Below are 23,605 nucleotides of genomic sequence, written 5' to 3' on the forward strand. Positions count from 1 at the left end.
TTTATGGTGTGTATGTATGTCTGTCGCATGTGTGTGTATATGCTGTATGTGTATTTATGGTGTATATGTGTGTGTATATGCTTTGTATATGCTTTATGTGTATATATGTGTGTACATGCTGTTTATACTGTATGTATGTGTGTGTGATATTTATATACTGTATTTGTGTATACAGGTATATGCTGTATGAGTATGTATATGAGCTTTGTGAGCATTTATTATGCATGCCCATTGTGCATATGCCTCATGTGTGCGTATATGATGTATGGTGTCTATATACTGTATGTATACGTGTATGATGTCTATACTGTATGTTTGTCTTTATGTTATACATGTATATATATAATGTGCATGTACTATACAGTATGTGTGCAAATTTTATGAATGTATACATACTATTTGTGTATATACTATATAAGTTTATATATAATGTATGCATTAGTGTATAAATATATATACAGTGGGTAAAGAAAATTTTCAGACTACTTTAAATATTTCACTTTTTGTTTCATTGCAGCTAATTGATAAGATCAAAAGGGTTTTTTTTTGCTCATTAATGTAGACTCTGCACCCCATCTTAACATAAAAACACCAGAAATGTAGATGTTTCCGCACATTTATTAAACAAAAAAATGAAATCTTGCATGGTCATAAATATTCAGACCCTTTGCTCAGTATTGAGTAGAAGCACCTTTTGTTTAGCAGAATTTCAATAGACACTCGGCAGGGTCAGTTTATTTACAGAATATTGCCTCTTGCTAAATTGGACTACCCATTTCCAGGTGTCAATAAAATATAACTTTTATTGTGACATTTAAAACTTAATTAGCTACTTGGTGCAAATAAACATTTTAAAAAACCCAATGTTGTGTGGAGAGTTTTCTTTTTTTTTGTAATTTTCACTTATATGGTTCAATGTAACTGGAGGCATTTATTGTGTGTTAGAGAGTTAGTCAATTATGTTATTGTATACACTGTGACACACTTCCCCAGTATTGACACTAGATGTCAGTATTAATCTCCTATCTATTTTCTTGTCGCAAGTGTCACAAGTGTCAATATTTCTGTCCGAGCCTGAATTTTTACTTCCAATCCTTTCACACAATGCTATAATGCCTTATTCAAGTCTAAGGCTGCTACTGCCTGTAGTCAGGCCAGCTCCGTCTGCAGTTCAGAGCCAGGCTGCTAGCTAGTCCCTAGGTTCACTCATCCACACACACATTAATTATAAAATCCACATCTAACAGCCCCCCAACATCAGGGGTATTTGGGCTATAGATGGTGGCGCCGTGAATTGTTTGGGGTTATATGGGTTTTTATTGTCCCTCCCTATAAGGCTTTCAGCCAGTCATCAATGGTTAGTATTTAGATTGGTGTGCTCCTTTGAACGGCTGGTAAGTGAGTCCATCATATTAGGTCATTGTGACATCATCCCAATGTTTGAGCCAATACCTTTACTCGTTTCGGGTCCCATATCCAATTTTTATAAATGTTTATTTGCACCAAGTAGCTAATTAAGTTTTAAATGTCACAATAAAAGTTGTATTTTATTGACACCTGGATATGGGTAGTCCAATTTTGACAGAGGCAATATTCTGTAAAGAAGCACCTTTTGAGCTCGTACAGCCATGAGTCTTCTTGGGAATGATGCAACAATTATTTCACACCTGGGTTTGGGGATTTTCTGCCATTCTTCTTTGCAGATCCTCTCCAGTTCCCTCAGGTTGGATGGTGAATGTTTGTGTACAGCCATTTTCAAGTGTCTACAGAGATGCTCAATTGGGTTTAGGGCTCTGGCTGGCCAGTCAAGAATGGTTACAGAGTTTAACTGGAGCCATTGGGGGTCATTTACTAAGGGCCCGATTCGCGTTTTCCCGACGTGTTACCCGAATATTTCCGATTTGCGCCGATTGTACCTGAATTGCCCCGGGATTGTGGCGCACGCGATCGGATTGTGGCGCATCGGCGCCGGGACGCGCGCGACGGAAATCGGGGGGCGTGGCCGAACGAAAACCCGACGTATTCGGAAAAACCGCCGCATTTAAAAACCGGAAAAGTGTCGCTTGGGGAGCGCTTACCTTCACCTGGCCCGAGGTGGTGGATTCCGGCGCGATGAGATGACTTTCAGCGCAGCAGCGCCACCTGGTGGACGGCGGAGGAACTACCTTCTTAAATCCCGGCCGGACCCGAATCCAGAGCAGAGAACCCGCCGCTGGATCGCGAATGGGCCGGGTAAGTAAATTTGCCCCATTATCTTAGCTGTGTGCTTAGTGTTATTGTATTATGGAAAGGTGATAATTTGGCCTACTCCAAGCACTCTGGAAGAGATTTTCATCCAGGATATCTCTGTACTTGGCCACATTAATCTTTCTTTCAATTGCAACCAGTCATCCTGTCACTGCAGCTGTCCCCCATAGCATGATTCTGCCACCATGTTTCACTGTTGGGATTGTATTTGGCAGGTGATGAGCAGTGCCTGGTTTTCTCCAAAAGGTTCAATCTTTGTCATAGTCTTCATGTGCTTTTTTGCAAACTGTGTACACACTTTCATATGTCTTGCACAAAGGAAAGGCTTCCATCGGCACACTCTGTCATAAAGCCCTGACTGGTGGAGGGCTACAGTGATAGTTAACTTTGTGGAACTTTCTCCCATCCCGCTACTGCATCTCTATATCTCTGCCACAGTGATATTGGGGTTCTTCTTTATCTCTCTCAACAAGACGCTTTTCATGATTGCTTAGTTTGGCTAGATCAAGGAAGAGTTGTGGTTGTCCCAAACTTCTTCCATTTAAAGATTATGGTGGTCACTGTGCTCTTAGGAACCTTGATTGCAGCAGAAATTCTTTTGTAACCTTGGCCATATCTGTGCCTTACCACAATTCTGTCTCTGAGCTCCTTGGGCAGTTCCATAGACCTCATGATTCTCTTGTTCTCTGACATGCACTGTGAGCTGTAAAGTCTTATATAGACAGGTATGTGCCTTTCCTAATGAAGTCCAATCAGTTTAATTAAGCACAGCTGGACTCCAATGAAGGAGTAGAACTGTCTCAAGGAGGATCAGAAGGAAATGGACAGCATAGGAGTTAAATGTGTGTGTATGAGTGTAGAACTCATGTATATGTGTATATAAATATGTAGATGCTGGATATACAAATATGTCACAGTGCAATTAGAATTTGTCAAAATAAATACAATTGGTAAAAAATACATACAAAGATAATAGAAATATCTGGAGTTGCAGTGTCCTCTGGGGGCCAGAATCCAAAGGATCCGGATGAGAGAGTATAAGAAGCAAAAGCAAATACCAGGAATGTACAGACATGCTACTCTGTTTTTCTTGTATGATGATTTTATGGTCCCCGCGCACTGCCGTCCCATATACCATGACGTCAGCCACTTGCTGACATCATAGTGTGTGTGACAAGCGGCTAACGTCATGGTGTGTGACGTAGCGCACAGGGACCAGAAGATGGAGCCAGAGCTTCAGAAGATAGAAGAGAACCTGGGGGGGTGTCGAAAAGGTGAGAATTTTTTTGTCATAGACTTAAGTATAAGCTGGGCTTTTCAGCACATTTTTGGTGCTTAAAAAATCGTCTTATACTTGAGTATATGGTATTTGAAAAGTGCATCTGATCCCTGGAAAATAAGCCCTCATATTTCCACATACACAAACAAATAAAAATGTTATAGTATGTACAATGTGACAATGTAAATCTGTTCTGAATAGCACTCCTTGCCTTATATGCCCTGTCATGTGCCTATACAGCAGTTTACCAGCTCATCTGAGGTATTGGAAAGCTGCAAAGGAATTGGGTATCAAACTTTGCGTTTCACCAATTGTATGTATGTAATTTTTGGGCATAAATTTTAATTCTAAATTCCACCTTCATTCTACTTTTTTATTTTTTTATTGACACTCACCGGCCACTTTATTAGGTACACCTGTCCAACTGCTCGTTAACACTTAATTTCTAATCAGCCAATCACATGGCGGCAACTCAGTGCATTTAGGCATGTAGACATGGTCAAGACAATCTCCTGCAGTTCAAACCGAGCATCAGTATGGGGAAGAAAGGTGATTTGAGTGCCTTTGAACGTGGCATGGTTGTTGGTGCCAGAAGGGCTGGTCTGAGTATTTCAGAAACTGCTGATCTGCTTTCACGCACAACCATCTCTAGGGTTTACAGAGAATGGTCTGAAAAAGAAAAAACATCCAGTGAGCGGCAGTTCTGTGGGCGAAAATGCCTTGTTAATGCCAGAGGTCAGAGGAGAATGGGCAGACTGGAAAACTCCGCCCATGGCAACAGTGGACCAGTCATCATGACGGGCAAAGACAAAATTGTGGAGATAGGTCTGATTAACTCTTTCCACCTGGCCATTAGATTGCAGTTGAAATGGAGGAGGAAAATTCAAATTTCACTTGTAGCTGGCTGCACAGATATCGTCAGAACTTAGAAACTGAACCCCCCCAGTCAGAAACAATGTGATGAGGAAGTCCACCAAGCAGGAGGATGTGAAGGAAGAACAGACTGGCAAGGTGTGGAGCAGACAGCAGACCAGGCAGAGGAACAAAATGGGACATTTTCGAAAACTGGTCAGTTACCACCCAGATGCCGGAATTCCCTGAGGAAGACAGAAGGTCTGTGATTAAATCCATAGCCACGTGAGTCCACGGACAACGGCAGAAGACCAGCAGGTTTGAGTCGAGATCGGGCAAGAACCGCAGGAACCGACAGAATCCCATGGATCCTTGACCAGATCAGGCCACCAATAGAAACAGAAATGAGGGCAACTGAGCGCTGCACCCCAGGGTGCCCAGCCACATGTGAACAAAGTCAGTATCCTCTTCCGAAGAGCAAGACAGACAGAGGTCTTGCCAGGAGGTAGCTGCTGAAGGTCCACTGAAGTGGCAACAACCAGTTGCTCAAGAGGAATGACATGCCAAGGAGCCGGTTCTTCCCCAATAACATCAGAGGAAATAGAGTGTGTTTCAGCCCTGAGATTCTTTTCTGATGGACTGAAGTGGATAAGAAAATTGAAATTGGAAAAGAAGAGGGACCAGCGAGCTTGTTGCGGATTGAGCCGTTGAGTAGTCTGGAGATAGAGGAGGTTCTTGTGATCTGTGTATATGCAGACTGGAAAATGAGCTCCCTCAACAACAATAGCTCTCGGTCCCCTATGGAGTAATTCTTCTCTACGGAAGAGAAAGTTTTACAAAAGAAACCACAAGTAAGAGTTTGGCCCTTGGGCCCTTTCTGGTTGAGCAATGCTCCAGCTCCTACTAGGTGGCGTCAACTTCCAGCTGGAATGGATTCTACATATCAGGCCATGTGAGAACTTCAGCCCCCAGGGAATAGAGTTTTGGATTGGCGTTCTTCTTGGTCAGAGCCACAATGGGAGATACAAGGGATGAGAAGTGTGGAATAAACTGCCAGTAGTAATTGGCGAAGCCCAGGAATCTCTGTATTGCACATAGTCCTACTCGGCGAGGCCAATGGAGAACCGCAGACAACTTGGTAGGATATATCTGTAGGCCCTTGTCAGAGATGATATAGCCAAGGAAGGGAAGACTCTTTTGGTGGAACTGGCACTTCTCGAGTTTGGTGTAAAGGTGATTGGCCCTTAAACTGCTGAACTTGCTGTACGTGGGACCGGTGGGACTCAAGGTCCGAAGAGAACACCAGGATATCGTCGAGATAGACCACAACACAGGTATATAGTGATTTTCTGAAAATGTCGTTGACGAACTTCTGAATAACAGCTGGTGTGTTACAGAGCATAACCAAGTACTCAACGTGAACATCACAAGTACTGAAGGCGGTCTCCCAGTCATCACCTTCGCGGATACGGATGAGGTTATATGCATCACGTAGGTCTAGTTTGAGACATTGCTCCTCAAAACGCTCCATAAACCGGATGTCAATATGAGTGGCCAGAGAGATGAGACCACTCACAGTAGACCGCAGGTCACGTACAGACAGTGGGGCACATTTACTTACCCGGTCCAGTCGCGATCCAGCGGCGGGTTCTCCGACGCTGATTCGGGTTCTGCCGGGATTCACTAAGGTCCGTGCACCGATATTCACCATGTTTCGCTGCTGCGCCGAGGTCCGCCGAAGTTCACCTGCTTTTTTCTGGTGTATGTGATTGCTTGATCTTGTGACACAAATGGCTTTTTAAATTCCGCGTTTTTTCCGAATCCTTCGGGTTGTCCGGTGGCCACGCCCCCCGATTTCTGTCGCGCGAAAGTCGGCGCGATTGCGCCAAAAATCGATCGCGTGCGCCACAATCCCGTTAAATACAGCGCAAAGCGGAAATATTTGCGGCTGCGGACCCTTAGTAAATGTGCCCCAGTGTGTCTTTAACTTATCCAGAAACTCCCTTTTTAAAGGTTGCGACCAGGGCTGCTTTGTTCCAGGCGAGCTTAGAGGCCAAAGTATGACACTGAACCACGTAATCACTGACAGATGAACCCCCTTGACACAGGTTCAGCAGTGCGGTCTCAGCAGAAGACGCCCAGGCAGGTTCCTCAAAGACGGACCGAAACTCAGCGAAGAAAATAGTACCTGTGATCAGGTCTTTTATGTCCCAGAGAGGAGTAGCCCATGCCAGGGCCTTCCCAAACAGGAGACTGATGATGAAGGCCAAATTAGACCATTCCGTAGCAAACTGTGTTGGCATATGTTCAATGTGCAGGAAGCACTGAGTGATAAAGCCCCTGTGCAACTTGGGTTCACCATCATACTTAGATGGCATGGAGAGGCTCAGCCTAGGTTCAGCAGAGGGTAGGCCAAATGGAGTAGCGGAAGGAGCCGCAGGGACTTGACGAGGCTTCTGTGTAGCCATCATTGGGGCAACATGGCAGTGAATTGTCCAAGTTGTTGACCTTGCATGGCAATCTGCTGGGACTGTTGGACCACAATGGTGGTAAGATCAGCCAGGTCAGGTAGCAGAACCTTGGCGGGATACATGGCCGGATCTTATTGTCAGGCTCCTGGGGTAGTGGACCACCACAGGCGATGACATAAGCCAACACCTGGAAGCGGAGTCTAAATGGCACCCGGTTTCACCATAGACTGCCGCAAAGTGGGTCGGACTTGCTGCGGCGTAGTACCACAAGGTCGCTCCACAGGCACGACTTTGTCCGCGGCTGCAGCCAAAGCATAGTACAGAGTCGTAAGGCAAGATTGTAAGGCATAACCAGGGACGTAGCAGTAGGTCAGGACAGGAGTCAATAACGGGACCAGGGTCACAACGGGAATTCGCAGACTGAACACAGAGCATCAGGAACAAACTTTCTCAATGGCTATAAGGCAACAAGGATCCGGCTGGGTGCAGGGAGAGGCCGGGTTATAAAGGATTCTGGGAACAGCTAGCACCAATTGACGGTGTGCTGGCCCTTTAAATCCTCGAGAGCGCCCTAGGAGACGGAAAAGTGCACGCACGACTTCCAGAGCAGGAATGGGAACAGGTAAGTGACGCTGAGAGAATGCTGGAGAACAGAGAGGGGCACCAGTGAGCCTGCGACCAGAGACGTGGATCACGGGAGCACCCGTGACACAACTGAAAGTTCTAGTGAGCTGTGTTTGGGCCATAATCTGAATGTAAACAGAACATAATTTCAACATAAACCAACCACAACCAGATGCTCCCCACAAGATTTAAATATATGAAAGGTAATATCAGAAGAGATGTCCAAGAGCCAAGGACAACCCGTGGAGAGTTATAAGACCTGGAATTAGCCAGTACAATTATTTCAGATAAAAAAATACATAAGGCACTGAACACTCAGTATGCACGCTCAGCATGCTCCATTGCTCAACAAAAGCATGTTCAAAGGAGTTTAAAGTTTGCTCAACAATATTTAGACAAGCCATAATAAATATTATGTTTGAAGGCCAACATACACTGCACAAAACACCATACCAAAGAGGAAGTGGGAACATCATGGTGTGGGACTGTTTTTACAGCATATGACACTGCCATGTTTCATATAATTATAAAAGGATAAATGGACAAATGTGTAGACACATTCTTTATAAAATTGCTGCAGGATGATAAATATGAAACAAAGGTGGTCATTTCAGCAAGACAATAATCCCAAACACACTCAAGAAAAAGCTCTCAGTTGGTTTCAGAGAAAGAAAATAAAACTATTAGAATGGTGTAGGCAACCACCTGACATGAATCCAACAAAATATCTATGGAGCTCAGAGTTCATAGAAGGAGGCTGCGGATTCTAAGAATGTTTGTGTAGAACAATTGGCCTAATATCTGAGCAATGCAATGCATAACTAGTTTCTCCATACAAGAGGTGTTGTGAAACTTATATATAGTATTAAACACATTTCAGTCACTGGGGCTCACTTACTAAGGGTCCGAACGCCGCACTTTCGTCGGGTTTCCCGAATATTTCCGTTTTGCACCAAATTCCCGCTGGATTCTGGAGCATTGTCGCCGGCTTGCATGCGACAGAAATCGGGGGTGGACCGTTGGACAACCCGCCGGATTCAAAAAGGAACCAGGAAGAGGCAGATGAACTCCGGCGGACCTCGGTGCAGCAGCGACACATGCAGGAACTCAGACGCACGATGTTAGTGAATAGCGCCGGCCCGGAATCCTCGATGGACAACGCACCACAGGATCGTGACAGGCCCGGGTAAGTAAATCTGCCCCAATGGGGCAGATTTACTTACACGGTCCATTCGCGATCCAGCGGCGCGTTCTCTGCAGTGGATTTGGGTCCGGCCGGGATTCACTAAGGCAGTTCCTCCGACGTCCACCAGGTGTTACTGCTGCGCTGAAGAGCATCGGAACGCACTGGAGTTCCCCGAGCCGTCCTGGATGAAGGTAAGCGCGTGTCGAGCAACACTTATTTTTTTTAAATGCGGCAGTTTTTCCAAATCCGTCAGGGTTTTTTTTACGTGCAAGAGTGTTAAATCGTATATGTACTTCAGGACCATTCATGCACGTTTTCCTAGTGCACAGGAATAGATTAGTGTCACCATTTTGTTATGCCCAGTATATTTTTGATATGCACCTTAAACACTCTTGCACTTTATATACAGCGACACTTTATGCACTGTTGTACTTTATATACAGCGGCTCTTTATATGTAGCCTCTATCACTTGATGATAGGTTGTCAAACCCGCCCGCTGATAAAATTCATTCCCCAGTGTACACAATATTATGACTTATATTTGTTTTGTGGGGTACACTTCAGGCTGTGTGCTATCGCATCTTTTTTATCCTGACCATGCTCAGAACCGGTCATATGTGATAGATTATTTCTTATATTTTTTAATTATGTAAATACCCTTTCGACACAGACGTACCTCTCTGGCGTCCTGTTGACTCGCCTAGGCGCGTGCGCCGCGCCGTCTTTAGGGGGAGTGCACTTCACTGGGTAGCGTCTCCATGGCAACGCCAGCCCGATCATGTGATCGGGCTGGGCGTGTCATGGTGACGTACTTCCGGTGTGCGACCTCATGGAGTCGACGTGTCACGTGATGGGCGCGTCTTCAAGCAGATACGCCGTCTGAGCATATTTAAGGTAAGCACAACATCTAGACGTCACCTCCTGACGAAGCATCAGTGCAAACGTGCGTCGGGGTGTTCCCGTTGGCCCTCCCTCTGACTGCCTCTGTGCCATTTGTACAATGCCTTTAGGTAAGTGTGGCCTGCCTTTTGATTTTGTCTTTTGACTTTGTCTACTAATACCGGATGGTACCTCCGGTTCATTGTACTGTTATTATAGTATATAGGTCCACTGCCTCCCAATACTAGTCCTATTTTTGGACAGAACACATTTCCTGATATACATTTTTTGGCACAATTTCTGAGGCATTAACAGGGTAGGGGGGCCATAGGTTCTTTGTGTCAGTCCCATATCCATCAGGGACATTGCTTTGTTCCCCCTATACTTCCGACTTTCAGGAATCCCTTCTGAAAGTGGTGTACATATACTGTATGTGTTATTTTGAACAAAGTGGAAATTTTTTACATTTGCAAGCTTGGTTTTGGATGTTGGAGGGCGGTTTATATTGATTATGGGGCCTTTTTGGTGTTTCATGTAAATCAATATTACTAGGGATCCACCCCTCCCCCACTTTGATTACAAAAGGAGATCTCAGGGGAGTTCCCTTTCAAGTGGGAAGTGGAAGATTTTTCTTATCTGGGTACAGAAATTTGCAGTCCTCAACAAAGACTGGTTGATTTCCCCCCCCCCCTCCCCTTTTTCATTCATTACAAACAAGACCTGGATGACATGGAAAAATTTGAATTCTCATGGCTAAGTAGGATTACACTGTAGAAGATGATGATACATCTCCAAATCTAGTATTTTTAAGAACCTTAGCCATTCCAATCCCAAACTCAACTCTGCATCTATTCCAAAATTAAATGTTACGATTTATATGGCAGGGGCAAAAACAAAGACTGGTATATAAAATCCACATATCCCTATCCTTGTAGAGCTATTTTAATTCAACGACTACGAGCCTGGTGCAATTCTTCGAATGCCTCCAACTGGCCCACAATTGAATCCCACATGATATGGGGCATCCCGTTATCAGTTTTACTGATAAATTCTTATAAAGCGGTATTCCCACGAAAACAAGATTCTTGAATATACTCAGAATAACAAAATAACACATTCTCGAATTCACTCTTGTTAACAAAAATACAGCATTTCACAGATATAATTCCAACCTGTCTCTATCAGTCCTGGTGTTTACAATTTTTGTTGTCCCTGGATCGACTGTAAATCTTCTGGCTATGGTCGGACTCTTTTCATGTATAGCTTCTCTTGTCTGCACATTATTACAAGATTACAAGACTCGCTCAGACACAAGCACTTCCTGCCAGCAAGCAGCATGCAGAGACTTAATTTTCTAGTTAAACATAGATAAGGTCTTTATAGTAGAGCTGACTGTGTGTTTTATTGATTAGGTGAGGGAGAAGAGCTGACTCTGTGGGGCACATTTACTTGGCTCCGTGCATCAGTTTTCTCTCGAACTTTTGCACTGTTCTAAGTAAATGTGCCCCATGTGTTTTATTGATTAGGTGAGTTAGCAGAGCTGAGAGTGTCATTGTTTTTATATACATCTCATGGATCTCATCATGTTTTTCTATGTGTCAGATGCTAGTAGTAGAATGTTGAGAAGCTAAATAAAAGTGTAGATAAACCCTGTACTATTACTATCTAGGCACATAGTCAGCACACAGCATCTTATAGTACTGAGGACACCAATATGATTGAAACTTGTGATACAGCAGAGATCAATAGGTTACTTCTTAAATTGTCATGTTGGCACTTTGCAACATAAAAGTGGGTTTTGGTTGTAGTTTGGGCACTCTATTTCTAAAAAGGTTTGCCATCACTGCCCTAGGTCTCCTAAAGCAGCAACAAAATGTGCAACACTGTCATGATGAGGGCATCTTTTTTATGTTACTATGGCATCTTTTTCAAACTATTAAGTATAAATTTCAGATTATGACTTTATGACATATCTACAAAATAGACTATTAATCTAAGAACTAAGCATTCTGGAGCTGTCTGTTCTGGACCAGCTTGCTAGATTTTGAAGAGCAAGACCGAACACCCAACTCAAGTCAGGTGACTTACGAGATAAGAGACCCCCTCCCCCCAAAACTATTTTGCTCATGCATGAAATGGTGCTGGCCTGGCCTTCACTCCCCACCCACAGGCTCGGACTGGCACACAGGTGAACAGGTGGATCCACCATTGGACCTCTGAGTTAAGTGGTCCCCCAGACCCTGCATTAGTAGTGCTGGACAAGGTACTCTTTCTGTAATTTATACATATATTTAGCATAGAGAATCTCAACTATCGTATCTTTTTACAGGGTCGGACTGGCCCGCCGGGTTGCTGGTGCTTGCATTGGTGGGCCTGGCGTCTTTTCAACATTGACCCTGCCCCACATCAACTGCCACTGACTCCACCTCAACGTCCATGTCGGTACTTCTATTCTATCTGTCTCTGTAGAGGACACAGATATAACTGAATAACCAGATGGTGCAGGGAGCTATTAGATCTCTGCATCATCATTGTTCCCCTGCTGAGGCTGTGATGGTGGCAGGCACAGAGTGATTATTTTATCATTTGCCGACTTCAAAGCACAGAGGAAGATGATTCTCCAGATGCACCTAAAATGTATTTTAAAACCCAATTCAAGCGCATTTTGTGCACATGGTCTTAGGCTGCGTTCACATTATGTGTTCGCCCTGCATTTTAAGACACATTGCCAAATATGGCAATCTCAAACATCTCAAAATACATCCAAGCTTTTACTGTCATTAATTGTAATATTAATAAATGTGATTTGGGATGCGTTTTGCCTAATGCATATGCTGTGCCTTACAGACGCAATGAAAACACATTCTGTAAACGTGGCCTAAGAATATAAAGGCAATTTTTCCATGTCGCAGTAGGTGGGCCCCCCAATCTATTTAATTGGTGGGCCCTAGGCCCACCAGTACGACCCTGCCCACCCATTTAGTATAATGGGTGAAATAGTTGCAATTCCTGTCCTTATGCTGGGAATTGCATCTATTTCAAGGCTTGTATGCCAAGGAAACTGGTGCACAAGCACTGACAAGTCCTCACCTAAGTTTCCCAGGTATGGGCACAAACTACTTTGATGTCTACCACTGTTCTCATTGTAAACATTGATAGGGGAGTTTAGACATAAAAAGAGTCCTTTATTATACCCTTTTCCACTTAATTTATTATTATTAATTTATATAAAACGTAATTTACAGTGTAACATAAAGTGCAAGATAATTTAAAATAATTTATAGTACAGGGTTTATAATTACCTTGGAAAACCACTGTCAAATTCATCAGATTGATACATTAAAATGTTTTTAATAGGTGATCTGTACCGAATTGGATCCACAAAGGTCTGAAAATATAAATATTTTTTTAATGAATGAACTTTAGAAAACATATACAATAAATCATGGTAATTCATTAAGTAGCAACATTGCCTTGCATAACTAAGGGTTAGGAGTTATTTGACAAAATGTTTGCATATGTTGTAGAAGCTTCCGATGAAAAGAATCCCTCAAATAGAATCTCATGCTCAGAGGATGATTGAAAGGCTTCTGAAAATTACATAGAAATGAATCCTGTCATATATGAGTTAAATAAAGATTTGTTGTGTTACAGCACTCCATATTCACTCTGGCCATTTTCTATTCACCTGACGTTTCAGCCTGGCACAGCATTTATCAAAACACCAATGCCACTTGAAAAGCGAAACGGTACAGATGTAGTAGTATGTCTGTGGCAGGTATATGTGGCAACATATTAACAATGCCTGTTAAATAAAGAATCTTCACGCTTAAAGGGGTATTTTGGGAATATGAACGAATATGAACGGAATATGAATGAATTTTAGGATTCACAAAATGTTACGGGCTTTCTAAAGAAGGCAGAGTTATCACCAAGATGGATAGTAGTGTCATTTTAGCAGCTACACTCTTACAGTAATGCTGCAAAATCAACAAATTACCATTTTCAGTTCTTTATAACCTATAAAATGTTTTGCATCTCTGCTGTGCATATTAATTTGGAACTGTGCATTTCAGTTTTTTTTAAATTTTGAAGAATATACTGTTCTCATTGGGAGGTTTGTTCAATAAGATTCGATTTATACTCATTAACGAGTGATGACTTTTATTATACTGACTGTAATTTGCATCGACCATTAAGGAAAATCAAAGATAAATATAATTTGCATAATAATTTGGAGCATGATATACATAAAGTTAAAAAAAATAAAATAAAGACCTCTAACTCCATCTTACTAATAGGTAGCTAATTTTGAATACCATATTTTTCGTTGTTTTTATACCAGAAACTGGTATATATATAAGTGCTTCTCAATAAATTGAATAGAATGAGCAAAAATTATTTTTTTTAGTAATTTAATCTACTGGTGTAGGTCTTCTGTGTTTTATCCGTACCAAAGTCAGAGCAGCTGCTGAGCTGCCTACCAGGAAATTATAGATCTCTTCATGCTTCCCTCTACCGACAAGGCTTTTAGAGGTGAAATTTTAATTTTCCGTCAGGACTTGGCACCTGTCCACACTGCCAAAAGTATCACTGAGTTTGATTTGCCAGCAAACTCGTATGACATTAACCTTATAAAGAATCTATGGGGTAATGTCAAGAGGAAGATGGGAGACACCAGATGCAGACGACCTGAAGTCTTCCATAACACCTCTGCAGTGCCTTCAGCTGATCACCTCTACACTCACCGGCCACTTTATTAGGTACACCATGCTAGTAACGGGTTGGACCCCCTTTTGCCTTCAGAACTGCCTCAATTCTTCGTGGCATAGATTCAACAAGGTGCTGGAAGCATTCCTCAGAGATTTTGGTCCATATTGACATGATGGCATCACACAGTTGCCGCAGATTTGTCGGCTGCACATCCATGATGCGAATCTCCTGTTCCACCACATCCCAAAGATGCTCTATTCGATTGAGATCTGGTGGAGGCCATTTGAGTACAGTGAACTCATTGTCATGTTCAAGAAACCAGTCTGAGATGATCCCAGCTTTATGACAAGGCGCATTATCCTGCTGAAAGTAGCCATCAGATGTTGGGTACATTGTGGTCATAAAGGGATGGACATGGTCAGCAACAATACTCAGGTAGGCTGTGGAGTTGCAACGATGCTCAATTGCTACCAAGTGGCAAGAGTGCCAAGAAAATATTCCCCACACCATGACACCACCACCACCAGCCTGAACCGTTAATACAAGGCAGGATGGATCCATGCTTTCATGTTGTTGATGCTAAATTCTGACCCTACCATCCGAATGTCGCAGCAGAAATCGAGACTCATCAGACCAGGCAATGTTTTTCCAATCTTCTACTGTCCAATTTCGATGAGCTTGTGCAAATTGTAGCCTCAGTTTCCTGTTCTTAGCTGAAAGGAGTGGCACCCGGTGTGGTCTTCTGCTGCTGTAGCCCATCTGCCTCAAAGTTCGACGTACTGTGCGTTCAGAGATGCTCTTCTGCCTACCTTGGTTGTAACGGGTGGCGATTTGAGTCACTGTTGCCTTTCTATCAGCTCGAACCAGTCTGTCCATTCTCCTCTGACCTCTGGCATCAACAAGGCATTTCCGCCCACAGAACTGCCGCTCACTGGATGTTTTTTCTTTTTTGGACCATTCTCTGTAAACCCTAGAGATGGTTGTGCGTGAAAATCCCAGTAGATCAGCAGTTTCTGAAATACTCAGACGAGCCCTTCTGGCACTAACAACCATGCCACGTTCATAGGCACTCAAATCACCTTTCTTCCCCATACTGATGCTCGGTTTGAACTGCAGGAGATTGTCTTGACCATGTCTACATGCCTAAATGCACTGAGTTGCCGCCATGTGATTGGCTGATTAGAAATTAAGTGTTAACGAGCAGTTGGACAGGTGTACCTAATAAAGTACCTAATGAGTGTATGCCATGTCACATTGATGCAGTCATTTATGCAAAAGGAGCCCAGATCAGGTACTGAGTCCATTTACTGTACATAATTTTAATTTGGCCAAAATTTCTGTGTTCAAAAATGTTTACAATATTAAAATTTTTGCAATATTCAACTTTTCTGAAAAAATGGGCCAAATTTATTAAAATTTCTGTGTCAGTTTTCTGTCTGCCTTTGCACTGACAAGAATGTGCAAACTGATTGCACACATATTTATAAAGTGTCTGTGCCAGTTTTCCTCCACTCCAACCTCAAAATCAGCAGAAGCCCCTTCCCCGGGACCTTCCATTCCTTGTCTGGATAGGAGATAAAAAAGTAAGAAGGATTATCGTTTGCTTCAGCATTTCCCTCCATTTTCCACATTGTTTGATGTTTTTACCTTTGGCTGTGTGATTCATTCTTCTGACTTCTCTGAAGAACTTCTTTTGCCTTACTTTTATGTCACTGAACCACTTTTGTATCCGCCATGGAATGGAATTTCCTGAACTTGGCATGCAGATGGGCTGAGAGCTGCTCCATGATTCTCATCTTCTCCTTATAACGCCCTGAATCATGGAGCAGCTCATAGCCCTGCTCATTGACGAAGGTGATGATGTTGATGAGCTCTGCATGCTCAAGGGAAGGGACCTCCTCTGTCTGCTGCTGCTCTTGTTGTCGTTTATAAAATCAAAAAGACATGATATTTCATATTGGTTTGTATGCTTTATTTGTAAGCATAGCGTTCAATTCCCTGCTCCTTACCTCATTTAAAATTTTTGAAAAGAATAGCTGGTTAACATAGTAGTTATATTTTTCTTAATTTCGGTCATCGGTTCCATTGCATAGGTATCCGTTAGCCATGTGTTTTTTTGATAACTTTGCTAAAGTCCAGCCTTAACCTTATTATTTACGTGCTTAAGCATGCATAGATAATGGATAACTGCACATTGATGTAAATGTTATTTAATACACATATGTTAACCCTTTGTTCTGTATATTATTTTAACAGATGTAAGTAACAGAGTTTGGAATATTACTGTGAGCTTCGCCTTATTGTGCTATGGCCCTGCTTTGCCTGCATCTGTTATTAGCATATTAACCCCTTCTGGTCTAAGCCAGAAGGACCAGGCCTGATTTTTAATATTTGCCCTGTGTCATTATAGGAAGTTATACCTTTGTAACGCTTTAACATATTAAATTTTGAGATTGTTTTCTCGTCACATTGTACTTCAAAGAAATAGAAAAATGTTGATGATATCTTTTGTGTTGAGACAAAAATTTCTAAAAAGTATTTAATTTCAAAGTTAAAAAATTTCAGCTTTTCAGGTAGATAGTCATAGCACCCAAGTAACTTTATAACTAACATTTCCTAAATGTCTGCTTTTTATTGGAGTGGCTTTTTATACATCACCTCTCTTTTTTAGGTTGTTAGGAGGTTCAGAATTTTGGGTGCAATTTTTCAAATTTTTATGAAAATCGCGAAAACCCTTACAATATTTAGAGGCACCTGCTCAGTTTTAAGTAACTGTGAGAGGCCTTTGAGAGGCCACCAGGTGTCGCTGCTGCGCTGAAGTCCGCCGGAGTTCACGATCCTATACTTGGTGATGGTAAGTGCGTCTCCCGCAACACTTTTTTTTTTTTTAAATGTGGCGTTTTCTCCACGTGCATGCTGGCGCTGATGCGCCACATTCCGATCGTGTGCGCCAAAAACCTGGGGCAACACAGGGAAAATCGGAAATATTCGGGTAACACGTCGGGAAAACGCGAATCGGGCCCTTAGTAAATGACCCCCAATGTGTTATCAATATACTATGAGTCATCACAATTACAGCGATACCCTAATTTTAAAGCTTTTTTATGGTTAACTTGTTTTGCAGAATATAGAACTCCTTTTTTGAGAAATTAACTTGTTTTTGCATCGCCATGTCACAATGGGTATAACATTTATATTTTTTATGTTTTAGAGCTTATTTTTTGCGGGACAAGCTGTACTTTTTCTTGGGATCATGTCGGGGTAAATGTTACTTTTTGATCACGTTTTATGTGCTTTATGAGGTTAGTTGTGAAAATTTCATAATTTTTTATGAAGTTTTTACAGCATTCATCGTACGGGTTCAGTGATAATTTTAATTTATTGTATGGGTTGTTACAGACTTTGTGATACCCAATATGTTGTGTCTTTTGGGGTGATTTTCACTTTTTTAATGTTTTATTTGATTATTGCATGGGATGGGACTTCAGGGGATTTTTATTCTTTTTTTAATAATTTTTTTTAATTACACTTTTTTTTTTACGGTTTTATTTTGTCCAGGGGAGGGACATGAGCAAGTGATCATTTCATCACTTGTTCATTGTAATATAGTGCAATACTAATGTATTTCAGCATATTACATAGTCAGCCTATGCCTTCTGCATAGGCTGACAGCTGCACTGTTAGATCGTGCAGAGTGCACAATCCTGACAGGCTGCTACTATAGGCAGACCTGGGGTCCTTATGGGAGCTTGCCGATCTTTGCACCGATGCACTATAGACGCTGCGGTCACTATGACAGCGGCGTCTATAGTGTTAAACAGCTGGGATCGCGATAGTCGCAATCCTGGCTGTTACTGGAAGATCCCAGCTCGCAGTAACCCGGGGTGATGTGATGGCCATGATGTGATTCTATGTCAAGGTGCGGAAACTACCCGCATCCTATGATGTAGAATCACGTCAACGTGTGGGAAGGGGTTAACCAGAATATGTGGCCTTCTTGCTTAGTATATGTTGTGGTCTTGCTGGATGAATCCTGCCTGGAGATTTCACTGTAGTTGGTGGATCTAGGCAGGGCCGGCTCCAGGTTTCAGTGGGCCCCTGGGCAACAGCCTCATTGGGCCCCTTTGCAGTGAACTCATTAACACAGAAACTACAGTCCCTCCTAGTTTTATTATATATGGAACTATGGAATAATTATATGCAGTCCCCATGTCAGAACACTAAGAACTTACATCAAGAAGAACTAGCGTTAATATATGCAGTTCTCCCACAAGGGCTGGTGCCAGCACCTGGCATACTTGAACAAGTTAGGACTACAACACCTAACATGCTCTGAAGGAGAGGGGAGAGCAGGGGAGCCTTGGAAGGCTACACATGCTAGCCTAGGGGAGAGGAGGTGTGAATAGGAGATCTGGAGGCCTGGTTCATGCATGACTATAACTTCCAGCATGTCCAGGATGAGGGTGGGAGGCCTTGTTCATGCAGGACTACAACTCCCAGCATGTCCTGGAAGAGGGGGGGGGCTGGTTCATGCTGTATTACAACTACCAGCATGCCCTGGAGGATAAGTGGGGGGGCTGGATACTGCAGTGCTTCAACTCTCATCATGTCCTACAAAACAGATGGAGGCCTGACTCCTGAAGGACTACAACTCCATCCAGGCTCTGGAAAAGAGGGGCAGAACATGGGAAAAACTAAACCCACTATGCTGCAGGAGATTCAGTTGGAGCTAAAGTAATGCTGCAAGGCTCTTACCTACACCTTGTATGTGGGCAGATTGCAGGGCAGGACTGTGTGCAGTGATTCCTGGCTGGCAGGCTGCTCCACACCTCCTTCTCATCCCAGGCAGCAGTAACAGTGTTTACACGTCAGGCTTCAGCTCCAGAGCTCTGACAGCTCCAGCACATGGTTAGCTGATCTCCTGGAGACTGAGGCTAGAGGCTGTGGAGGATTCGCAGTGGGAGCCATGGAGGCTTTCTAGTTCTGGGGGATTCAAACCCCTTTACACTCCCTCAGCACCGAGCAACAACCTCCAGAAATCACTTTACTAAACTGCTCCTCTCCCAGGCTGTAATCCTCCTTTCGCGTTACTGCAACCCCTGAGAGCTGGCAGTGAGAAGTATGAGTGCGGTGGGCGCCCCTGGCATTGTAGGGCCCCGGCACTTGCCCGGTGTTGGCGCCAGCCCTGGATCTAGGTAAAAGGATTACAAAGAATGTTGAGACCCAATACTTTAGAATTTGGACAATGCAATCTATCCTTTCATGTGCTTTTGCTGGGGATCTTTTACTGGCATATTTTTTTATTTTATCTGTGTCTTCCCCCTTGATCTTTTTTAACCTTTCTAAATTCTTATTTGTGTAACTTTTGCACTGTTTTGGTGGCTTTGGTTATGTTTTTCATTGAGTTTGGTATACTCACATGTGGTAGTGATAGTGGTCAGCTCCTGGTCTCTTTCTCCTTTGGTGACGCAGGTGGAGATTTGATTTGTGTCTTGCCTCTTTTTATTTGCACATGCTATTTAAATGCGCCACTTTCTGGCGCACAAAAAGATTGGTTCATTGGAATGCTATATTAACAAGGGAAAGGTGTGAGAGACACAAACAACCAAAAACTTTATGAAGATTATATCTACATGTGGTAGTAGATGAGTTGTTCAAGATATGTAATAGATATATATATTGTTCCCCAAAACACCAGCTGCTATACAGAAAAACACAGAGGAATTCCAGATAATTTCCAGGATCTCACAGGTTTTTGGGTTAATAGATTGCACCCATATGGCTTTGGTGTCTCCCGCTTCTAATGAGATCATCAACAGGAACAGGAAAATGTTCCAGTCCATTAATGTGCAAGTGACTGTCTACTATGAAATGATGATAACAGATGTGGTTGCCAATTATCCTAGGTCAAACCATGAATCTTTTTGAAAATTGTGCCTTACATGAAAAACTACAAAATGGCTACTTTGGAAATGTCTTTTTGCTTGGTAAGTGTAAGTGGTAAGAAAATGTTTGGATAACATACATGCTTAGCTTTGTTTGTAAAAATAGTATCCTTAAACTTGTGTAATATAGAAAGAAACAAAGAGAGTGACTGACTAAGCATTGTTTTGTGTGGGATGTGTAGCTTAGACTCTGAAGCAATAGACATAGGTGCAGTTGCTGGGTCACTATAAACACAGAAGACAATTTATTATACAACATTATGTATGTAATGCATGTTTGATATTTGCACATCCAAGGAGTTGAAATGAGAAAGTATGGTCCAGACTAATACAATCTTACAGCAAAGCAACATAGGATAGTGTGGGAGATGCTATTTTACATATTTTTCTATGTTTCAAAACTAATTTATATCACATTTTGCACCCTATATTTAGATGACAATTGATATAAACTGACATCCTGGCTTATGACTCCTTACCTTATTCCAAGCAATGAGAAGAAATGAAGATTTAATTAAGCTCACAAAAAGACGCGTAGTGACATCTTTTGGCCTGCTCTAAAGCAGATTTAGATGCTGGGACTTTTGCCTGGACAGGAGCCCACCGACTGTCTTTAAAATTATTATTGCATGTGCCATGCTGTATAACATTGCGAATAGGCTCCACATCAATATGGCCACAGATTTGACCAAACATAGCCCCTATGAAGGCGAGGTCCAACCAAAACCCCACAATCCACCTGGGCAGATAATTCGATAACAAGTCGCTGACTCATTATTTTAAATTATCAAGCTCAGTCACCAAAAATACTTTGGTCCCATTATTTTAATTTGATTTACTTGGATCTCACCCTGTAATGAACTGCTAATTTTGGAGGGCCTTGTGGGAGATTCAAGATATAGCAATTCTCTGAAGGAAGTAAATCTTTACTAGAAAACTTACGCTTCTTTTGGTAAAGCTCATATTATTATCTGAGCCTGCAGAAACCTGAGGAGGGTTAACAGGAGCTGATTATGGATTGCAAGCTAGTGGGGGTGCAGATCCGCTTGTAGAAGACTGTCTGGGTTTTAGTACGCGCCTGTTCATACTCCTGGGGAAAATGGGTACGGATATAAGCTATAAATTGAGCACTGGCATTGGTTGGGGACGTGGAGGGCAGTTCTAGGGTCCTAGACAAGCTTCCGCAGTTGATAGATACCAGGTGATGCATATGTGCATGAGTTTGTACTCACAGACACATTTGTGTCACACACAGAATGCACCATATTATTAAAGACTGTGCGTCACTTTTGATTTATCTGGCCCACCCTGAAAACTCAGCAGGCAAACTGCACAAAGTTTGCACTGCTTTTGATAAATCTGGCCCAAAGCCTTTTGGGTTTTTCTTGGCTGTACGCTATAATCATCCACATTACCTGTCATCAGGAGCCCTTTTTCTAGCACCCCGATGTCCCAAGAGAGAATAATGTACACAGTGGCAAATGGTTTGTATAGTAAAACTGGCTATTTTCAAAACAAGATATGTTAGATAAAAGTTTGTCTTTCTGTATGCAGAGCTAAGTCCCTGGTCCCATGGGAGTGGCCAGTGAGGAATGGTTCCCCATCCAACCCTCAGGAAGCAGCTCCGTCATGCATCGATTTCAAATTTAAAAAATCCCATGTCTCCCATATCTCCTCCTCCCTATTTCATCCCCCTTTTTTACTATAAAAACTATTTGGCAATGTGTAGACTATTCTCTATGGGGACATAGGGCAGCCAGAAAAAGGGCTCCTGATGACTGGTTCCCTTTAACATATGTAAACACTTGAAAAAGTTCACTCTGTTTGCAATTACTCTATTTATGAGTTTTCATTTTTTAATTGAATTGCTTGAAAAAAATAACTTATTGCTGATATTCTATTTTATTGAGAAGCACTTAAAGATTGATAAATCTACCATGTACACCACTTGATAATAAAATTTCCACCACTAGGGGAGCTTAGTGAATACAAATGAAGGCAGCTTCCACTGAAATCAATGATGGATGCATTAAAAGTTGTTTTACATTGAGCCCCCCTGCCAAAGTGGCAGCTACCTAAAATGCATCAAAGACAGTACAGGATGAAAACATAGAGCTGCATGCTCTACCTACATGCCAAGTATACATACATCTGATCACATTTCTTACTGGTATATAGAGGCTAAATAAAATTCACATTCAGACGTACTTTGGAAAAGTGAAGTGTATGATGTAAAATTATAAAGACACACATTTGAAAAAGACACATTTGCACATGTAAGCACAAACATGTACAATGTCTTATTTTGCACCCACTAAGTTTTTGTTGTTTTCATGCAGAATTTGCTGCAGTTGTTTGAACCAAAGAAAAGTATAAATAATTACATTATATTCCATATGAATTAAACACACTGCAGCAAAAATCTGCAATAGAAAATGCAAATTATGCGTGTGCTTATGGTTTAAAATAGGACTAATTCATTTTCTCATGGGAACAGAAACTAGTATGCAGAAATGAAAAATAATCTTGTGCTCTAGAACAGTGATTTTCAACCTTTTTTGAGCCGCGGCACACTTTTTATACTTAGAAAATCCTGGGGCACACCACCAACTAATATAGCACAAAATGACACTAAAACAGTCATAAAAGGCCTCCCTTTACTAATAAAAAAAACCCTAGCGCCCTCCCTTTACTAATAAAAACCTCTAGCGGCCTCCCTTTACTAATTAAAAGACCCTAGCGGCCTCCCTTTACTAATCAAGAGCCCCTAGCGGCCTCCCTTTACTAATCAAGAGCCCCTAGCGGCCTCCCTTTACTAATCAAGAGCCCCTAGCGGCCTCCCTTTACTAATCAAGAGCCCCTAGCGGCCTCCCTTTACTAATCAAGAGCCCCTAGCGTCAGGTTGCATAAGTCACGTGACATGGGCCGCACGTTGCAGGAGCTACAGAAGATGGGCGGATCGCCAACGCGGGGCTTGGAGGTAAGTATGGGGGGCAGAAACACGGGGCGCGGTGGCAGCGCTACACAGAGGCTCCCCGTGGCACACAGGTTGAAAATCACTGCTCTAGAACAGTAACATTATAAGTAAATAATGCAAAATAGGAATGTGAATAGGAAATATTGCAAAATAAATTATTAGCAAGCACCAAAGAAGATATTTACTACTCTCATTTGCAAACAAAAATCAATGGTTTGTAAAAAAAAATGCCTAGCAGAAAGACCAGTATAAGCCTCAAAAACTAGAACAAATTACTGTTTAGTCACTGTTCAAGACAAATATTCTAAAGAAGTAGATAATAATGTTGAAGACACGTACTGTAACATACAGTAAACATGAGATTATTACTCATTGCCCATAGAAAACCAGGTACATAAATAATACAGTAACTAATGTTTTTTGGGTTTGCT

At 42.3% G+C, this 23,605-nt stretch overlaps 1 protein-coding gene across 2 annotated transcripts in view; it reads right to left on the reverse strand.

Annotated features, from left to right (window-relative positions):
• Positions 1-23,605, reverse strand: part of LOC140068444 (uncharacterized) — a 77,467-nt gene that overhangs the window by 47,844 nt on the left and 6,018 nt on the right. The window contains exon 2 of one of the 2 annotated variants that reach the window (XM_072114000.1): positions 12,842-12,927. The exons of the other annotated variant lie outside the window; for it this stretch is intronic. Coding sequence (XP_071970101.1) covers positions 12,842-12,927 — 86 coding nt within the window. The remainder of the gene's footprint in view (positions 1-12,841; positions 12,928-23,605) is intronic. 2 annotated transcript variants of the gene reach the window in all.

The sequence above is a fragment of the Engystomops pustulosus genome, chromosome 1 (assembly GCF_040894005.1).
Source record: "Engystomops pustulosus chromosome 1, aEngPut4.maternal, whole genome shotgun sequence".
NCBI lineage: Eukaryota > Metazoa > Chordata > Amphibia > Anura > Leptodactylidae > Engystomops > Engystomops pustulosus.